General features: G+C 40.2%; 1 protein-coding gene across 3 annotated transcripts in view; it reads right to left on the bottom strand.

Moving 5' to 3' along the window:
* Window positions 1-21,764, bottom strand: part of SMCHD1 (structural maintenance of chromosomes flexible hinge domain containing 1) — a 66,646-nt gene that overhangs the window by 32,449 nt on the left and 12,433 nt on the right. For all 3 annotated transcript variants that reach the window (XR_004693201.2, XM_035125048.2, XM_035125049.2), the window contains 15 exons: window positions 21,426-21,623; window positions 18,792-18,905; window positions 17,140-17,246; window positions 16,845-16,927; window positions 16,239-16,352; window positions 15,433-15,510; window positions 15,228-15,347; window positions 14,825-14,969; window positions 13,529-13,625; window positions 12,538-12,610; window positions 11,464-11,603; window positions 9,675-9,809; window positions 7,479-7,706; window positions 2,042-2,190; window positions 525-613 (listed from right to left, as the gene is read on the bottom strand). Coding sequence is in view for 2 of the 3 variants with exons in the window: in XM_035125048.2 (XP_034980939.2) it covers window positions 525-613; window positions 2,042-2,190; window positions 7,479-7,706; window positions 9,675-9,809; window positions 11,464-11,603; window positions 12,538-12,610; window positions 13,529-13,625; window positions 14,825-14,969; window positions 15,228-15,347; window positions 15,433-15,510; window positions 16,239-16,352; window positions 16,845-16,927; window positions 17,140-17,246; window positions 18,792-18,905; window positions 21,426-21,623 (1,870 nt within the window). In the remaining variant the exon portion in view is untranslated. The remainder of the gene's footprint in view (window positions 1-524; window positions 614-2,041; window positions 2,191-7,478; window positions 7,707-9,674; window positions 9,810-11,463; window positions 11,604-12,537; window positions 12,611-13,528; window positions 13,626-14,824; window positions 14,970-15,227; window positions 15,348-15,432; window positions 15,511-16,238; window positions 16,353-16,844; window positions 16,928-17,139; window positions 17,247-18,791; window positions 18,906-21,425; window positions 21,624-21,764) is intronic.

Below are 21,764 nucleotides of genomic sequence, written 5' to 3'. Positions count from 1 at the left end.
CAGTGGTACCTTGGGTTACAGACGCTTCAGGTTACAGACTCCGCTAACCCAGAAATAGTACCTCGAGTTAAGAACTTTGCTTCAGGATGAGAACAGAAATTGTGCGGCAGTGGCAGCGGGAGGCCCCATTAGCTATAGTGGTACCTCAGGTTAAGAACAGTTTCAGGTTAAGAATGGACCTCCAGAATGAATTAAGTTCTTAACCTGAGGTACCACTGTACTCAGCAAAAGTTTAGAGCGGGTGAAATAAAGAGGATACTGTGACTAAAGGCAGCAAAAAAGGCAATACAGAGTCTAAGTATGGCTGCAGATAAGGGAACTAAAGGCTAAAATGGCAGGGAAAATGAGTGGGAAACAACCACTGAGCCTCTTGGGCTTGCTGATCCGAAGGTCAGCGATTCGAATCCCTGTGACCAGGTGAGCTCCCGTTGCTCTGTCCCAGCTCTTGCCAACCTAGCAGTTTGAAAGCACGCCAGTGCAAGTACATTTGTGTCGGAATAAAAGAAAAAAAGTAAAGTACTTACCAATTTCTTCTTGTAGTTTTTCACCCATTTGTATTGTATTAGATCCTTTTAATTTGCATTTAATATGTTTTGGCTCATCAGCAAGTGGTCTACAGAAACAAATACTGACAGCTTAACAGATTTGGACTTCTAAGTAAAACAGAAAAAATGCTATAATTCTTTCAAGATACAATTTCTTAAGACGTAAATGGCCAATTCTAGATGGAGTTGTATTCTGTTTGACAGAATAGCTATGAAGTCAGGGTATGCTCCTAGATTAAAAATAGTTGCTGGGGGCTCAAGTGACTGCAGTGAAAAGGAATTTCCTTTGGTTAGCTGTGGCAGTCTGCAGACACGAGTAGCATTGTCACAGTAACTCATGCACTGGTAATCTCCCAGTTGGATTACTATAAACTATGGCAGATCCTGAAGTTGTTTTAGAAGCTTCAGATAGGCTAGACCACCTAACAATCTGCACTATCAAGATTGCATAACACTGATCCTGAGAGTTAACTGGTTGCCAATATGATACCGGGTCTAATTAAATGTGCTGGCAATGACACCTATAAAGCCCTATGTAACTTAGGACTTTAGTTGAAAGTGTGTCTCCTCCTGTTTCAACATTAAACTCATTAGGAGATGCCCTTCTCACTAACCACTTCCTTGACAAGATTCACTATGCAGCAACATGGAAGCGGGCAGCTCATTTGCAGAATGCCCTCCTGGCTGAGATACGCCTGGTGTTGTCTCCACTTTCCTCTGATTTGCTGAGTTCCCTCTTTTTTTCTTTTTCTTTTGTCTGGAAGTGGACTTGTAGCTGCAGAGCCTGAAAGGAGCCTGCACTTTAAAGACAGGAGGCTGTCTGGGCATCAAGGAAACAGGGCAGTAAGCCTTCATATTTCAGTGGCCTCTCTCCTCCATGTCGCTCCCCTCCCCTCAAGGTGAGAGTAATGTTAAACACTTCCTCACTGTCCTTTATCATCCAACAAGGTGACATTTGGTGGGTTCCTAGATGCCTTATTATGTTTTACAGCTATATATGCTTTAGAGCTAATTTCCCAACTATAAATACGCATCATATATATACATATCATATATACATATCATATATACATATATACATATATACATATATATATATATATATATATATATATATATATATATATATATAATATCATATATACATGTGCAGATCAAATATTTATTTAGCAAAAGTGAATTTTAAGCAATATATACTTCACACAACACTAAGGTTATTCCATGTATCACAGCACTCAGAGTGTAAGTATCACGATCAACATCATTATAATGACTTATTTTAGAACTGGCTGTTTTGTGCATCTGCATGCTATGCTTTTGCAGTGCAGTCACTTTGAAGCTCTTAATGTCTAATATATTATTGATTGTATACTGATATTTACAGACTTAAAAGTTGTTACCAATAACAGCAAACATGTTTTTATATGCGGTAACCAACAGAAACAGCCACTGAGCAAACTTTGTAACAGAACTACAACTGAGGAAAATATACAAACCTTATTGTGAACGCACTTTCCAAAGATACATGCCCATCATGGAATGAAACTACACAATAGCGCACATCATTTACAGATGTTGGTACCTTCACATCAGGTAATAGGCCACTAACCAACTGTTCTCTATTAATCTTTGGAGTCCAATTTACCTAGTAAACAAAAATATTTTCAATAGAATGTGTCAGGTGTAAAAATAACATGACTGCTTATTTTTGTAACAAAAATTTAAAAATAACAGGGTCTCTGACTACGTAATACACATTATCCCACTTTTAAACAACAAGTATAGGTAATAGTAGTTATTTTATGGCCATTTTTTTAGAGGATAAAATTATTTGATTGAAATACAAATTTAGCTTCTCTGCAGCTATTACAAGTGCACTAATGATAAAATCCTATTCACTCAATGAAGTCCATACAAATTTAAATGTTGATGTGAGAGGGATAAAATAATAACACTAATATTTTAAGCAAGAGTAGGTTTTATTCACAAGAACAAGCAGGCTGTGGAAGTGTAGTAATCAAATTGTCTGTACTATGTTTCAAATAGATAGGACTACCAGACTTTCATTCTATCCTGCCTTACAATTTATTCAGCTTACTGTAACAGCCTGCCTTGCCTATTGTGCCACTCGCTTGGATTCTAAGGCCCTCCTCGGAAAATTTGGCAACGATTTCCTCAAGGAATGAATAACTGTGATTTAGTTGGAAACTGGTGTGAAAGCTTCAAATCTCTTCTTTGTGACTATACACTGGAGGAAGGCAAATAAGAGCCAGTGCCTCACCCCAAGCTCATTCCTCAAGGACTAAATTCTGGTTTACTTTTACATCTGAATACAGCCCATACTTCTTATGGAGGGTGGTGGCATTTACTGGCGGACTGGAAGAGACTAATGGAATTAGTGTGAGAAGAATAGGATTTTGCACTAACTGTTGGCCAACTGTCTTTTGGTATCATGAGCACCAGTCCCATTCAACTACTGACATAGATTTAAATATTTATTTATTTAGCCTCCACAAACAAAATTAAGAGATTGCAAGACCTCTTTTTTTAAAAAAAAAAGAGAAAATGTTTAAATATTTAGGTTATGGTGTAACATAAAGCTAAATACAAAATTGGTATAGTACTAAGAATGAGATACCAAAATGTTGGGCTGACTTCAATAAAAAAAATTAAACCAGTAATTTCAGCTTTATTTACATCATTATTACTTCTGGAATTAAATACTAATTATATGTGCTGCATACAGAGGAAACAAGCCCCTCACCTGCATACAGCAATGCACAGATCTGCAGTGAGAGAGAAAAAGAAAAAAGAAAAGAGAGAGAAAGGGAGACTGCTTATACGGGAACCTACATATTCAAGAAAAATGATCCAGAGAGAGGACTGGATCATTCCCATAACCTTCATTTCAAGCAAATCTATTAACTACCACAAAGTATAATAATGTTTGCTTTCTTTCTGTCAACGGTTGTTGCAACATCCTAGAGAACAGAAGATACATTTCAAATATGCAAAACTCCAAAAATACAAAAGCTCCAAAATACGGAAAAAACCCAGATTACTGAAACTTTTAAAACATTAAATAGCATAAATCCAAATATACTCATGGCTTGGTCAGATTAAAACATCACCATATCAATTCACTACTGTGTGTTAAATAGTTTCTGCTCAGGTTCTTGAAGCTGTCAGGACATAGAGAGAAATCCAACATGACCCGTAAGCTGTCATAGAGTAGACAAGATTTGAGGCGAGAGAAGATCTGTGGCATGAGCAGCCTCATTGACATTTATACCCTCATTCAATATGTATTTTGTCTAAGCTCTGCCGAGAGACTGCACTCCTTCTGCCCATCATCCCCATACACAGCTAGGAGTCCACATTCCTCTTACATAGCAAAAGCCTCTACATGCATTTCTGCCTGCAAAGATCTGGGTATTATCACCTGTGGAACAGATGATTGATTGTGGGGTGGTGGGTGTCAGAAAGGACTATGTTTAGCCTTAAAGTTCATGATGGAACATGGGTCAGTGGGCCCTGGTATGTGCTATATGCTGACCGTTTAGCGTTTTATAGGTCAACACCAGTATTTAGAGAGACGGTAGATCACTGGAGTAGTTGTCCAGTGTTTGTTCATCTTATATGACTCCGCTGCCTAAAAGCATTCAATTTTAAAATCTGATATTTTACTGCCATCAGTATACTGCAAAATGTCCCTTAAATGTTTGATATCCATAAACATGATTGCCATGTGCAGTCTTCACTGGCATACAAAAAGTAGTGGAAATGGTTGAATTATTAACATACTTAAAAGCCTTCTTCATTTGAACCCTGTTATGCTTGAATTTCTAGTTTTGTGGCACTCTGATCAAAGCTTAAACTCTGTGTGGAGCAAAACTAGAGCTAAAAATTTAGACTTTCCAGCTTGTGAAGAAAATTTTAAAATGGCCATAGTACAGCCTCTTGTACGCCTGATATAATAATAATAATAATAATAATAATAATAATAATAATAATAATAATTTATTATTTATACCCCACCCATCTGGCTGGGTTTCCCCAGCCACTCTGGGCGGCTTCCAACCAAATATTAAAAACAGTACAGCATCAAACATTAAAAACTTCCCTAAACAGGGCCGCCTTCAGTTGTCTTCTAAATGTAAAATAGTTGTTTATTGCCTTGACATCTGCTGGGAGGGCGTTCCACAGGGTGGATGCCACTACTGAGAAGGCCCTCTGTCTGGTTCCCTGTAACCTCAATTCTTGCAATGAGGGAACTGCCAGAAGGCCCTCGGTGCTGGGTCTCAGTGTCTGGGCTGAATGGTGGGGGTGGAGACGCTCCTTCAGGTATACAGGACCGAGGCCGTTTAGGGCTTTAAAGGTCAGTACCAACACTTTGAATTGTGCTTGGAAACGTACTGGGAGCCAGTGTAGATCTCTCAGGACTGGTGTTATGTGGTCCCGGCGGCCACTCCCAGTCACTAGTCTAGCTGCCGCATTCTGGATTAATTGCAGTTTCCGGGTCACCTTCAAAGGTAGCTCCATGTAGAGCGCATTGCAGTAGTCCAAGCGGGAGATAACCAGAGCATGCACCACTCTGGTGAGACAGTGTGCGGGCAGGTAGGGTCTAAGCCTGCGTACCAGATGGAGCTGGTAGACAGCCGCCCTGGACACAGAATTAACCTGTGCCTCCATGGACAGCTGTGCGTCCAAAATGACTCCCAGGCTGCGCACCTGGTCCTTCAGGGGCACAGTTATCCCATTCAGGACCAGGGAGTCCTCCACACCTGCCCGCCTCCTGTCCCCCAAAAACAGTACTTCAGTCTTGTCAGGATTCAACCTCAATCCGTTAGCCGCCATCCATCCTGCAACCGCCTCCAGGCACTCACACAGGACCTTCACTGCCTTGACTGGTTCTGATTTAAAAGAGAGGTAGAGCTGGGTGTCATCTGCATGCTGATGAACACCCAGCCCAAAACCCCTGATGATCTCTCCCAGCGGCTTCATATATACTAAAAAGCATGGGGGAGAGAACGGAACCCTGAGGCACCCCACAAGTGAGTGCCCAGGGGTTTGAACACTCATCCCCCAACACCACTTTCTGAACACGGCCCAGGAGGAAGGAGCGGAACCACTGTATGACAGTACCCCCATCTCCCAGCCCCTCTAGATGGTCCAGAAGGATGTTATGGTCGATGGTGTCAAAGGCCGCTGAGAGATCCAGCAGAACTAGGAAACAGCTCTCACCTTTGTCCCTAGCTCGCCGGAGATCATCGACCAGCGAGACCAAGGCAGTTTCAGTCCCATGGTGAGGCCTGAATCCCGATTGGAAGGGATCCAAATGGTCCACATCTTCCAGGCGTGCTTGGAGTTGTTCAGCAACCACCCGCTCAATCACCTTGCCCAAGAATGGAAGATTTGAGACTGGGCGATAGTTGGCCATATTGGCTGGGTCTAGAGATGTTTTTTTAAGAAGCGGTTTAATGACCGTCTCTTTCAGTGGGTCTGGAAAGGCTCCTTCGTAGAGGGAAGCATTCACCACCCCGCGGAGCCCATCGCCCAGCCCTTCCCGGCTTGCTTTTATTAGCCAGGATGGGCAAGGATCAAGGAGACAGGTGGTCAGTTTCACTCGTCCAAGCAGCCTGTCCACATCCTCGGAGGTAACAGATTGGAATTGATCCCATATAACATGACTAGACAGAGCTCTAGCACTCTCCCGCCCTGGCCCTGCTCCCACGGTGGAGTCTACCTCCTTCCAAATCTGAGCGACTTTATCTGCAAAAAACTTTGCAAAAGCATTGCAGGAGATCTTGGGGTCCCTACGAGGCCCCGATGATGAAGGTGGTTCTGATAGATTGCGAACCACCTGAAAAAGTATCCTGCTGCTGTTTTCTGCAGATGCAATAGAAACGGCGAAGAAGGTCCTCTTCGCCGTCGCCATTGCCACTTGGTAGGCTTGATGTTGAGCTCTAACCCGTGTCCGGTCTGATTCAGAATGAATTTTCCGCCACCGGCGCTCTAGCCGTCTCAGCGATTGTTTCATCACCCTCAGCTCCGGGAAAACCACGGGGCTGTCCAGGCTCCATGCAATCGGAGAGGGCGCTTCGGAGCCAGACAGTCAATAGCCCTGGTTAACTCCACATTCCAGCGGGCCACCAGGGAATCAGCTGAAAGGCCATCAACATGGGATAAAACATCCCCTACCACTCTCTGGAAGCCAATTGGATCCATTGATATACAATGACTTTCCCTAAGCTCCGGGATTTCTTCACAGCTACGATATTCACTTTCAAACCATGTCAAAATGCTTGGCAGATACTGCTGTATTCCGTTGGCACAATGAATTTGTGGAGCTTCTGAGTTGGGAAGACCTCCCACATTACTATAATTAAGCTATCTTTCCTCCAAGGATCTCCAAGTGACATGCTTCTCCCGTTGTCTGTTTTAGCCTCACAAGAACCCTGTTAGGTTGAAACGGGATGACTGGCCCAGCTAGTCTTCTATATTACACTGGCTCTCAATATATGCTATTCTCTCTATATATTTTCAGCCATAATTTAAATTTCTTAGTGCTATTTTAACTCATGGTTGAGTCTTATTCAGAAACATGGTTTGATGGCCTAGGAGCATATACATATGTCTGTTGTTACTTCCCCTGAGGAAGCCTAGAAATTTGAATTATGTAAATAAACTATGGAACAGCTATGGAAAATGTGCCCTTCAGATGTCATGTTAACATGATATATCCCACTTCCTCACACAGCTTAGGTTGAATTCCTTCAAAAAAGCAATGGAAAATACTGGTGTAAACAAAGCAAACATTTTTATAGTATTTTTGTTATGGCAACCTTTCCTCTTCTCGTTAATACGGTACTGCATGATCATAAAACTAATGTTTATGTTGAATCAAAGTTTTAATGTCCTGAAAATACCAACCTTAACTTTCTCGGCCAGCGTGGGAGTGATTAATATTTCTCTGTCCCCTTCATCATACATTTGGAAGATGAGATTCTGCATCACATCACCTGCAACCCAGTTGATTTCATCCTGGTGTTGGATCTGCATAGCTTTTTCTCCCTCAATGCTAAAAATCTGTAATCTTGCAACAGAGCTACTGGGAAGCAATTTAATAGTCTTCTCCAATGGTGGTACACTTTTACAACTCTAATAATAAAAAGGAGAAAGGAAAACAGAAGAAGTAACTGGAACTGTAGCACTTCACAGATACACTTACACTGATGTACTGCAATCTAACCTCATGGTAACTTTAGCTCTATATTGGTCAGTATGCTTCTGAATAATAATAATAATTTATTATTTATACCCCACCCATCTGCCACTCTGGGCAGCTTCCAACAAAATATTAAAATACAATCGTCCGTCAAACATTAAAAGCTTCCCTAAACAGGGCTGCCTTCAGATGTCTTCGAAAAGTCTGGTAGTTGTTTCTCTCTTTGACATCTGGTGGGAGGGTGTTCCACAGGGCGGGTGCCACTATCGAGAAGGCCCTCTGCCTGGTCTTCTTGTCTTCTCACAGCAAGGGAACCACCAGAAGGCCCTTGGCGCTGGCCCTCAGTGTCCGGGCAGAACAATGGGGGTGGAGACGCCACATGCTGACAATCACAGGTGGCCAGACTGCTGTTGCACTCATGTCCCACTTGCAAACTTCCCACAAGCATCTGGTTGGCCAGTACAGGAAAAGGATGCTGGACTAGACAGCCTGATCCAGCAATCTTGTCTTATGTTTATCATTTTATTTTCTTACCATATTATGTTCTGAAGACCAAAGGAAGATATTGCTACCAAAAAGGCCAACAAATTGGACAGAAATAAAATAAAAAACTACACACACTAGACTAGCCAATATGGGAGACTGGGAAAATTACAAGTCAGCAAGAAAAGCTGAATCAAGTGGTTTGGAGGCAAGGAATAAGCTGAGGAAGGAGGAGAATAGCTTTCTTTCAAGTTACAGTGTGTCCTCCCTTTGAGCAGTACAGGAAGCTAATAGCACTTAGAAACATCTGACACCCATCTAGCAACCCCACTTCTAGGGCCCCGGTGGGTGGGTTGTGTGGTCTCCGGGAAAGCTGCTCGATCGTCAAATGACTTATATCTGCGGAATACAGTTCATTTACATTGCAATATTGCAAACAGTATGCTCAAACGACTGGCTTGGACAATAGCCTGGATTGGAATAATTTAACAATTTGGGAGTTGGTGTGTCATTAAACTTTAAATAATAGACTTGGACAACAGCCTGGATTGGAAGATTGGAATGAAGTCAGGAAAAGCTGTGCTGGCAAATAAACAGTTGAAAAAATATATATACACAAATAAAGCTGTACTCGATGGATGAAAGGATATATGATTTCTGACATGATTGAGAATCACATAGCCAGGGACGGAGAACTTTAAAGCGTTAAGATCGGAATGTGGAAAATATGAGAACAACAAAAAGGAAGGAAGGAACAAAGATATTGGAGATATACTTCAGAGGTCCAGACTATGGGAAGACCGGAAAAAATTAATAATTAGGATTGGAATTTGGTTGTTTTTTATTTTAGTTTATTGTTTTTAATTGGATTATGATTATGATTTGATGGATATGTTAATTGGCTGTTTTTATTGGAAAATAAATAAAAATGATTAAAAAAAGAAAGAAACATCTGACACCCAAATGAGAAAGGAAGTTCATAGTAGGTGAAGGATTACAGAGGAGAGGTTTTTAGATGTGTTGTATGAGTATACAAGCAACTCCTGTGAAGAGAGAAGTCCTGAACTTCCTAGTTTAAACATAAGGGACTCATCAGGCCCCTTCAGTTCGTGCTAGATGGTCTTGGGGTTCTGAGGTCTTTTGACCTAAATGAGGGGTGAAATAGGTTGGAAATGTCGAATCATATTTATTAAGGACAACCAATTTCTCATTATTCAAAGATATCAGTAATCCAGAAGAATATAAGGGCAACTACATACAGAGTAAGATAGGGTCACTTCCACTGATCCAGCCACCTGTGGAAAGAATTTCATGCAGCAACATTGCCCACATCTCAACCAATGGAATTTGAGCATTCAAGTGTCATAGGTCACTAAATGGCAACAAGTAGCAAAAACATTACAGCTATCTCAACTTACAGGTATTTCAAACCTTGCTTTAAGTGTCTGATCTTTCTTTATATTCTCTACATGCAGAACTGGTCCAGTTAAGATATTTATCCCACCACTGCTGCAATCCACAGCATATACAGGAAGGCCTGGAGCTCCTGAAAACTAAAACAATCGCATCATAAATGAGAGTTTTCATATCAATAGGTGGGCACAAAGCAGGGGTTAAGGACCTTTTTCAGCCTGAGGGTTGGATCTCCCCATTTTCAACCCTTCTGGGGGCTGCATGCTATTGATGGGTAGGGTCAGGGTAGGGTCAAGAGGGAAAAAGCAGGCAGGGCAAGGGGCAAAAGTAGGCAGAGTAATGGATGAGACACTTCGTACAGTACAGTTTGCTATGTTCCACACACAGACACACTTATCTTCTATCCGAGCAAGCAAGAGGCATTATTCCAATACAATGACACATTTCAGCCGGGCAAAAGCATTTGAAGAAAGCAGGGAGGGAGCCAGTGAACTGTGTGCTGGGCAGGGGAGTGTCCTGAGGGCTGGATATAAAAACTTGGGAGGATCACAGTTCCCCACCCCTTGGATAAAGGTACCGAGTAATGGAATAAAAGTCTCAGAAATAATTGAAGTACTTTGGGGGGGGGGAGTTTTGTCATAAAGAAAAGTAAGAATAATTCTTATTAAGAAATTTTCATGACCGCCTATCAAAAAAAGCTAATTTGATTCATTTAAATAACATCTTTATAAATTAGGTTAATTCAAGCCCATTTGTGTTCTTTTTGAGAGCTTCATGAAGTAGCCTGAAACAAAGTGCCACACCACATAAAATTAAAACTCTAGTACTTCCTGTAATATAATAATTAATTAATCTAATCTCAAGTTATTAAATAAGTAGTAGCACCAAGCCAAAGCACAAAGGACACAAGCCAACCCCTGAAACCAAAAGAAATCCCTTCAAGCAAACAGGGAGCACCGCAGATCAACGAAATGCATCAATGCAGAAAAAACTGCATAGAAAATCAGACGCTACTGTTTCCTGCCCCCAGGTGACCAATAAGACCAACACCCATTTCCCCCCCACAAACAAGAAACAACAGCAGCAAACACCAAACAAACACCACTGAGAACTAACACAACAGCACACAAGAAGCACATGTCTGAGCAAAGCTGAATAGCGTGGGACACAGCCTCTCCAGAGCGAAGACAGAAGTAACCTGGTAGGGGCTAGTTGGATATCAGCAAAGCCCCCTTAATCAGCTGTAATCCTGCCTTCTAGCATCAAATAGAAATCTCATTCCACCCAAGAACATTTTCACTCAAAAGAAGAAAGTAAAAGCAAAAATCTGCTCAGGGGTTTAAATATTTTTTAAAAATGTAACTGCAAACTTCAATTGCACAGTAACTTATTAAAATATTTTGAACACAGTAGTTAACTATGGCATATTCAAAATTACCCTGATACAAAGAAAGCGTTTGATGAATGGATTTGCAATGCTATTTTTCTAGAAAAAGAGGTGCCGGAACTTACCATGTACACCTCTCTAGTTCTCTTATAATGGCAATGGTGCCCACCTGAGAGGTGCCTGAACTGAGTTCTGGCGAGTTCCTGCTGAAAAATGAAGCAAGGGGGCAAGGAAGACAATCTCTAATTCATTTCTAAGGAAGGATGGGCCTCTACCCTCGAATTTTGGATGCTCGTATGTAGTGTCAGAGGCAATTTTCAGTAACATAACACTGAGATAATTGCACTAGTCCAATTGCACTAATGTCATATTTTTTTAAAGAAGAACAACACAAGCTGTTGACCTACCTTACAATGAACAATTAGTTTTGGTTGTGCTGTTATGTTGCCTACTTCATCCAGCACTTCTACCTGGAAAGGAAATGCTGTTCCATTTTCAATTTTCAACGTGTCAGTGTCTGGTTTGACATTTAGCTGCCATGGTGGACCTGTTTATGAACTAGAGTTTAGTTTCTGTTTTCAAAACAAACAACCAAGACAGCTTTGAAAAAGTCAAAAACATTTTTTAATTGCTATTCAGTAAGTTTTAAGAATAATTTCCAAGTTTTTATTCAATGGAACTGAAATATTTAATATGCAACTGAAAACACCAATTTAGTTGTACGGAAGGTAAGATTTATGGTATCACCACATAAGACATAAATTGGATGAATATTATGTTGGAAAGAAAAAGAACTCCCCTCAAAATTAAGTTTATGAGAAACTGGTTTTGAGTTATACCTTTTGTCATGAGACCACATAATACCACGTTACATCTGATTATGGCTCCAGAACACCTATTTTTATTTAATTCAAGCTTTTAAAAAAATTCCATAGAGACTTTCTTTTTTAATAAACCATTCTACATTTACCTGAGTGGAATACAGAAATGAAATATAAAACATGATACGGATCATGAAATAGCATTACATAAAGAAGAACCAGAATTAAACCTGCAGAAATAGACTCATTTGGAAAGGGTTGATAGAAAAGAAAATATCCCAGCAAGCATCAAAAACAACATTGGGGCTTACTTCAGTTGAAAGAAAGAGAATTCCAGAGACCGGGTACCACAACTTTACTGTAGGGGCATCTTATATCATCAATAGATCTTCATCATGACATGTAACTAATTGGGGTGTGATGTAGGAAGATAGACAGCTTCTTTGATACCCTGGTCCAGAACTATAAAGGGCCCTATATAACAGTAGTAAAATCTTGAATCTAGCTTAGTAACAAATTGGCAGTGACATGCTACCAATAGGTTGTCCCAGAGAGCAGAAGTATTTTGTACTAGCTGCAGCTTCTGGACTTAATTCAATGACAGGCCCATGTAAAGTGGATCACATTAATGAAGTCGTATGTTTCAAACATTTCACTAACCTGGAAGAAGTTTAATTTTCAAAACCTGGGATTCCTCCTTCAGACCAGGAAGAGTAACTTTCAGATTGAAGTTCTATTGAAAAATATAATTTTAAAAGTCATTGTTAAATAATGCCCATGAATTTTTTTTTGTTCAGTTTTCAAAGTGAATAATCCTGTAAAGCAATTATATATTTCCACCCCCTAGGAAACGACTTAAAATGTTCCACTTTTAATCTTTATTCTTGTCTAACACCCTCAGCTACTTAACTGAGGTTCTTAACTGAGGCTCCTTCTATTTCAAAATCCTGCATTAAGACACACTTACAGTAATCCCAACATAAATAAGTGGTACTTGAAACAGTGGTAAGGAAATTGCAGCCAGGGCAGGGGGGCAGGGCACAGAGGAAGCCCCGTGAGGCTTGCCTTGCAAAACGGGCCACGGGCCCACTCACACACCACAGTCCATGAGAGTGGGTGCCAACATTGCCACCCACTCTCTCTCTCTCTGTCGGAGCTGCCAGGTTGACGCCTCACAGCCCAACTCTGCCTCTTGGGTCAGGCTTGACCTGGGGATGGAGGTGTCCAGGCTGGGTGCCTCATGCACCCACGGTCTTTCATCTTTCCAGGTCAGGGTTGACTTTGGGATGGAGCTGCTGTGGGGGGTGCACTCGCTGAGGAGAGGGGCAACAGCTCTGTGCCACGACTCTCCACTTTGTCCCTGGGTCAGACGTGACCCGGAAGTGGAGTTGAAGCAGAGCTGCGGCTGGGCGCGAGGAAGCTGCCTTGCACGCCAAAGCCACTCCCACTTAGACTTGAAGGACTTCTAGAATACTTGACTTAATAATCTACAAATTAATTCTTGAATAGAAAATATATAAGCTATTAAAATATTTTAGATAAATATTTTAATTCATATGAACAACAACTATGATTCTTTATACAGTACACAAGTATGCAACAACATATTTATTAAAAGTAAACGATGCATTTTGGCCATAATTCAACTTACCTTGCCCTGGTAATTGTTTACCAGGCCTTTAGCAGTTACACCCTTAACGGCACAATTTGGTCCTTTATCTATTTCTTCATACTGTAATGTTAAGCCACTACAAACACAAGTGAAAATAATTTTCAGAACTAAAGTGACCATTTTAAAATTGCAACTAAATAATACACAATGTGGAGTTACCCATGAGGGCTCTTTCTGAATATACAGAATATTCTGTGGCGCTGAGTGACCCTTCTCATTCACTTCAGGAGACTAAAATTCCAGAAGCTTCTGAAACCTCTACTGTGGAGCAGCCCTCTTGGTTTTGGATGCTCCCACAAGTGAGGAATAAGCAAAATGCAAAACTGTGGACTTATTATTTTAACGTTGCACAGAAAAGAGAGGGCTACTGTCAGGATGACTTTGGGGAACAACTCCGCACCAGAGGAAAATTAAAGGCCCAGGCCCAGGTGTCTGTCTATGATTAGAAATAACTCGCATGGGTAAATCCAGTTACAGGTAGGTAGCCGTGTTGGTCTGAGTCGAAGCAAAATAAAAAAATTCCTTCAGTAGCACCTTAAAGACCAACTAAGTTTATATTTTGGTATGAGCTTTCGTGTGCATGCACACTTCTTCAGATACCAAATCCAACACTATTTTCTTGGTTTGGGAATGATAACACCCTGTCCAGATTGGGCACTGCTGCAAAATATTCAAATTGCCTAGTGTTTTTTGGGGGGGAGACGGCTCAAGAGAATGATAGACATTTCAGTCAATGAAGATTATGGCTTAATTCCATATTTTAGGGACACGTCCTCTTTTATCCAAGATACCTGAAATATTGTCTCATCCCTTATGTTCTCAGTTGATCTCTGCCTACCATCACTGCTTTTCACTGTAGGCAAGAAAAATACTGAGACATTGCTCCTTCTAATGGAATTAGCCTTTTCTCCTGAACTAGATGGGAGGAATCTCCCATCGGCATATAGAATCCTTCCAGTTAAAAATACTGTGAAAAATCCCAGTTTAAGAATTCCATTCATTTTCCATGGGTGAAAAGCCTCAGTTGTGATAAAGCAAGCACCTGTCACCTCCTCCTGCATTAACACCATGTAACCTCAAGACTGTGTAAGAATTCAAGAGATGATTTCTTAGTTTTTGGTACAAAGGAGACAGATTATCAGTTTATGAAGCGAAAAACACCTAGCTGTGTGTGCACAACATTTATTTGGGACCCAGTGGATTGGGGAAAACAGAGCAAATACAAATCTTTATTTAAAAATACTAAATAAACAAAATAATTAAAATGACAGTTACCTAGCCTCAAGAATTGGCACAATATCATCCGTCAGATGAGTAGCATGACCAAATTCATCCTGGACATCTAGAGGAATATTGAATGGATGCCCAACTCGAAATGGGGGATCCAAAAGACCTATTGAAAACTTCTGAGGCTTGCCCTCTGAGGTAGATGGGGGGGGGGAGAACATTATTACAATGAAATTGTTTAGTGGTTTAATTCTAGTCATTCTTCACCCATCTGAATGCAGCCTGAATGCTTCAACGCATTTATATTTTATTAACACTTTCAATAACTTTTTCAACATTTAATCCAACTTTAAATAGAAAAATAGTATTTTTCTGAGTGTATCACAGCTAACTTCTGCATGCAAAGAACAGGCACTGACTGGTTAAAGTACAACAACAGTATTAACTTTACCTATTATATTAAATTTAAATGTTTCTGATGGAAGAGGTCTTCCTGCATAAGTGTCACCATTGCTTTCATTCAACACCACTTGCAGTTTCAATGTGTAGGTTCCAAGTTTAGTAATATTTTCTGTGTATAATCAGAAACAAAGTTTACAATGAAATAATCAAAATATTGCTCAATTGCAAGGTAGATTTAAAGCAAAAACACTCACCCATTCTTTTGAACCAGTAAGGCCATTTACCCCCATGCTGACTGATATGAGAAATGATTTCCTTATCTCCATCATGGGCTTAAATAGGGGGAAGAAAGAAAACACATATAAAAATTATGCCAAGGTATCTTTAAATGCATTGGGTTTCAAACAAATAATATAGGATATATGTGAATTTTAATAATAATATTAAGGTAACTAAGTAAGGGGTTACTCTGCCCCCCCCCCCAGTGCTGTGTCTCCTTAAAAATAGACACACTAATGTTGTTGCTGTCTTCAAAACTGGTGCTCTTGGGGTGTAAATAAATCCCCTAAATTTAGTAGCCTGAAATGTGCTGGCTAAGTCAGCATGGCCAGTAGGTAGGGAGTGGGAGTCTAACAACATCTGGAAGGCCACAGATCCCCCACTGCTGCTTTAGAGGAATTTATTTTAAAACGCATCAGGACTTTAAATGTTTAACACATGAGATATTGTGTTATCCTAATGCAGAGCTTTCCAAACTGTGTGTTGTGACATGTTAGTGTGGCAGCTGCATTATAATAATTTATTATCTGGCTAAGTTTCCCCAGCATTGTGTAGGTGTGTCACACGAAAGCTCCCCACACTCCTCCCGGGGCTAGAAAGGGGTTAGTTTAACCTCCAGTTTGCTAGTAAAACTGAATTACTGTGCCGCAAAATGATGCATGTCTAAAAAGTGTGTCACCAACATGAAATGTTTGGAAAGCTCTGTTCTAATGGCTAGTATATCTAACTTCAATATAAAAATGTTTTAAAATAATCTAATGAAAACAGATTGCATTCTTACAATGAAAAATGACCTTAAGTTCCACAAGCAATTTCTTCGCTGCTCCATGACTTGACCCCGGAAGCTTTTGCATAGCCTCTCCTTTTTTATTCAATATTTCAATTCTTAGTGCTCCTGTATAAATATATAAAAACAGAGACACCCCCCCCCCAAGTACATTAAACACATCTAAGTGTCAGTTCTTTTCAACTCCACTTTTCCATTAATTAGTCATTATAAGTAATATTTAAATTAAACTACAGATTAGATACACACACACACACACACACACACACACAAGGTCCATAGAAGTGGATTGGTGGAACATGATATTCCAACCCCCTTCTCTCCTTAGCAGCCTCCCCAAAAGTCAGAGAACCCTTTTGAAAGAGCTTTGTTGTGTTGGGGGAGACAAATGCTTGAAAATTAGGCAGAGACACTTTCCATAAGTGCCAGTTCCCTTCATGGAAGTTGCCTCTACCTGATTATTGATGACTCCACTTCCACCTCAGTCCCCTGTGCCATAGCTCATATTATTCAGAAGGGTCCTTTTAGGAGGCATGATGTGCTGCTGGTGGGAGGAATGTCACTTTTTTCTAGATCCAACCCTGTATCATTAACACATACCTATGGTAGCTCCTGCAAGCTTAGTTTCATTTGGTAATAATTCATCTCCTTCGGGCCATGTTACGGACAACCTATCAGGAAGCCTAATTTAAAAAAAATAGTTATTATTTATGTTTTCTGGCACTACAGACTTTAATCAATTAAATCAGCTAGAATAATTCATTTAAACCATGTTGTGAACTGCCCTGAGATCTACGGGTGAAGAGCGGTATACAAATTTAATAAATATAAATAAGCACAGCCTGCATATTTTTGAATTAACAGGTTAGCTCTTCATTGTCTTATATAAACTTACTTGGACATTTCCTCTTCAATGTATTTCTTCACTGCTTTGTTAGAAACGGAACGATCAAGTTTGCATATTGGTATAACCTTGGTTTCATCATAGAGTTCCTGGGGTTCCTGAAAAGTTAAGCTGCTTATTCATAAATGCCTTCCGATAAGGAATCATAGAATTAAATTATATCTGGATTCAGATATATAGAACTTTATACCATCATGGGCAGAACAATCCATGAGGGCTGGTAGTGGTAAATGTGTCCCCTTGGAACCAACAATCCTGAGCCTACCCAATCTCACGTTGGCTAGGGCAGAAGGGGCAGGGTGGGAAAGTAGAGGAAAAGAATTATGCTAGCATCAGGGCTGATATTCTTTACCACTCCCAGTACGGGGAATGGGAGGGTCCAAATCCTCCCCATATTAACCTCCACCATGCCCCGCTTTTGCCCTCTCTACCATTGAAGCATTAATTGTGGTTTTATCTACAGTGTCTGTGAGGGGGCTTCCAAGAGACCCATAACATTCTGCAGTGGCTCCCTGCTTGTGGAATGCTCTACCTAGGGTGGCTCGCCTGGCGCCTTTGTTATATAACTTTAGGTGTCAGGCAAAAACATTCCTTTTCTCTCAGGCCTTTGGCTAATTTTAAAAGCCATAGGTTGTATTGGGGGGGGGTATTGCTTTATTTGCTACTGTGGTGTGTATTTTTCTACTGTAAATTGCTCTGATTATTGGTTGAAGAGCGGTAGAGAAATTTAATTATTAATAGCAACATTCAATGGCTTCTGGGATGCCCTCCCTGAGACTTCAGGATTAAACATTATATTAAATGTTTATAATATAAAAAAATATATTATATAGTACAGTACTTAAGTACAGGGCTGTCACCCCTCTTTGCTGTTATCTAAGTGATATGAAGATCTGGGAGGAAAGTAGGTTAAAAGAATTGTTATCTATAGCTGTAAGAGTAGTGGGGTGCTCTCCGCAAGAAATGGTGCTGATCACTCAAAGCTATACATATTTCAGTCTTTATTTACATATGTACAAAGCAGCAGACATCATTCAGCCATTTGTATTGTTGGACTCAGATACAGGAAGTAACTTTTAGCAGCTTTTTCTCCAACATAAAAGCTTAGGCAGCCCTAATCTCCACCTCTGTGTTTTATGTTTCCACTCCCACCTCTCCCTTGCTGACGGGACCAGCGTAATCTCCCCCTCTGTTCCCAAGCTGGTGGATCCTGCTCAGCATCCTCAAGCCCTTTCACTCCCTGGCTGCTTCCTGCCAACCCCTCCCCTTCTCCTACTCCTATTTCCTGTCCTCCTTCTCCCAGCTGTCCCTGTCCAGCCTCCTCCTCCCTCTCTACCCTCAAGGTCTTGCTAGGCAGTGCCCTGACATTAATGGAGGGGCTAAAACCTTATTATCAAATAAAATGTGAAATGGGTCAACTACAGCTATCTTTTCTCTAATATCTCTAAATCAGACATATAATAAACAAGCTAATAAAAAACTGAGCATCATTTAGAGATTTGTACAAGTTTTTAACAAGTTTAGGTGAAATCAGTTTGACTTACATATAATTACTTTTCTTAATGAAAGACTTTCAAAGAAATTGTTGCCTCTAATCTAATTAAATCACTGAATCAGTTTAAAACTTTTGATTATTCACTTACCAAAGCTATCTGAACCTCTCCTCCCGTAGCATACACATCTCCATCATGATCTCCATATAGAAAAAAAATCCGTATTCTGCCATACAGTATTGGAAGTGTTTTAATTGTTTTTACCTAAGACACAAATAGAAGTTCAGTATTTTTTTAAACTGTTCATATATTTAATTTAATCCTAGAAATAATATTTGGTAGATCCATTCAATCTGCATGAACATACAACAACAAAGACTAACAAACACAGTCCTATTTACTGCAATTCTTCAGTAGCCAAAAATATTGTTGGTAAAAACATCTCCTGCATGATGCAATTTAGTATTTAAAAGCTCTTCCCCAGGTGAGAACCCACTGCATGGTTAAATACTGAGCTTACACTATGTTACGAACTGGAGGGGGGATGGGACTGTTTAAGAGGTTTTACCATGCTGGTTCAATGGCACAGTGTTTAGGGAAAAAATGTTGTTTGCAGTCTATATTCTGTTAGGGAGTAAAAGCTGTTCTGGCTGGGACTAAACCTTCCCACATATCATAGTGACAGGTGAGGTGTGGCTTGTTTGTGATACTAGCTGGATACCAACATGAAACTGGAACTTTAAAAATATATCACTGGGAAGAAAGTTTCTGTATTCATACTTTCAAAAACACTTATTGTTATATTAAACCTTTTATTTTATCTCTTCTATATTTTCGTTTTGAAATGTTTTAAAAATAATTAAATTTAGTTGTGATTTTGAAATCCAAGCTGTTAGTAAAATAATGGAGCTTTCTGCAGTCTGTTCCAACCTTGAAAGTAACAGTCCAATCTAGCAAGTCTTAGCAACCATTTATCTGAAATGTGTTTTCCCTACAGAGGCTGAAACAAAGAAGCAAGGCTGCGGGCTAATGGATGGGAGGTGTGAAGGTCAAGTTTCAACCTGGTGATGCAGGTAATGTGGGCTAGCTAGACCCTAACTCTGAGCCTGAAGTATGTTTCCATGAATGTGAAGAGGACAATACAGAGGCACTTTTTATATCTAGAACCAGGATTTAATGCTCGTTTGCCATCTTATGGCATTCTGGATCCTGTGGGATGGGACTTTTTTGTCCATCCCATATCTCCCCATATCTCTATAAAAACAGTTCTCCCTCTGGCCCCTTTTGGAGAAGGCTATGCCAACCCACAGAGGCAACATGTGTCTGCAGGCATCTCTTTCTCTTGCACCTCACCATTTTCCCTATTTGTCATTGCTGCAAGGATTTCCTGGGAAGGATCCTTGGTGTGGATATCCCTTAATCCTTTGTGGGGTGGGTGGGGGTGGGCTAGTCTGCTTAGATAGGAAACTGGAAAGATGAGTTCTCCTATTTCCCTTTTCTGAGGGATAACTTTTCATTAGGGAGAGACACCGCAGGCTGTGTAAAACTTGGTTAGGAGAATAAAACTTTTACATGTGTCTCAGGTTTGATCACCTTGACACACACAGCAAGGCTGCTGCTTTTCAAGTTAACAGTCCAGTTCCAATCCCCAAACTGGGTTGCAGTAAGAGGGGAGAAGTCCTGTTTTGCAAGTGGGAACCCTTGTGCTGATGGGGTGCATTTGTAGTTATGAGAGGCAACAGCTGGTAGTGATAATTAATAAATGCCTTATTGAGACATTTTGCTGCCTTCAAGGAAGTCCCAGATTATCCCAACCGGCTTTGTTAATTTATAAAAACAATAAAATGGAACACATTAAGAGGGGTGAGCATCAATATTCACCTTGGGTTACAACACTCACCCACTCACACCCTGCTTGCCAAAACACTGTCTCATTGATTTTCCCCTTGAAGAAGCAGGCTTGCAATTTGTGGCTAGTCCTAGATTCAGCCTTGCATCTTGACAAGCATGTGGCTATCAGGGGCCAGAAGTGCCTTTCCCCATCATAGGTTGATGGGCCACTTACCTGAGATTAGGAGATGTGGCTACAGCAACACATGTGTTATTTACATATAGGTTATATTTCTGCAACGTGTTGAATTTGGGGCTACTTTTGAACAATCTTTGGAAACTTCGATTGATTCAGAACACAACTGCAAGAATGAGTGAGCATGTTTTGAGGGGTTTAAGATCCAGTTTTAGGGCAGTGTTCAAACAGCTAACTTTACATGTCATCTGCAACCGCTGCGTTGTTTGCTAATTTGTTTCTGGGCATAATTAAAGTGTTAGTTATTTACATACACCCACACACACACACTGCTTGATTGCAATAAAACCACTAAGCCATTTACAAGGAATATTAAAATTATCAGTAAAAAAAGTATTGTGACATCATGGGTTCATAATGATACTGTGCTTTTAATTGTTCTAAGACACCCAGAGGGATATGTATGCATTACAAGAGTGGGGTAGAAATGCTCCATGAATAAAAACATTTAAAATAATTTTTTTACAGTAGCAATAATTGAATCCTAAATTAGCTTTTTATAACATATAATAATGTATAACTTCAATATTTTTGTCTGTATTATACAGGATAAGCAACAAAGTACTTCTTTCCCCCCAGCAAACTTTCTTTTAAAAGCATATTATAATTTTATTTATACATGTATTTTGTTGCATCCAGATCAACAAATCTGCATTAGGCCATCTTTAAAAAGTGTCATCAATAAGCAATTAACTTACCAGCTGCCCAGCTTTGTATGTCTTTCCATCCCATTCTATTGCCAAATATGTAGACCAGGGACTCTGCAAGCGCTTAGAGTGCAGCTCAGTGCGTGTAATTATTCCTTTGAAGTGTGTGAATTTTATTTGTTTGTCATGTTTTTCATGGCAGTCCTTGAGCCACGATGCAAATTCTCTGTCAATTTTCATTCTTTGCTCCTGTGAAGAATTTTGAACATGCATTAGAGTAACTGTAGTTCAGCTTTTATGACTGTCTGAAGGTGCATTTTTGTGCAGGCCTCAGCTTCAATTAGCCATTATTTAAAATTACAAAGATACAAGCTGCCGCAATTTTAATTA

The sequence above is a fragment of the Zootoca vivipara genome, chromosome 8, assembly GCF_963506605.1.
Source record: "Zootoca vivipara chromosome 8, rZooViv1.1, whole genome shotgun sequence".
In the NCBI taxonomy this organism is placed as follows: domain Eukaryota; kingdom Metazoa; phylum Chordata; class Lepidosauria; order Squamata; family Lacertidae; genus Zootoca; species Zootoca vivipara.
Note: the sequence above shows the minus strand (reverse complement) of the source record. Positions and strands in the feature narration are given on the sequence as shown.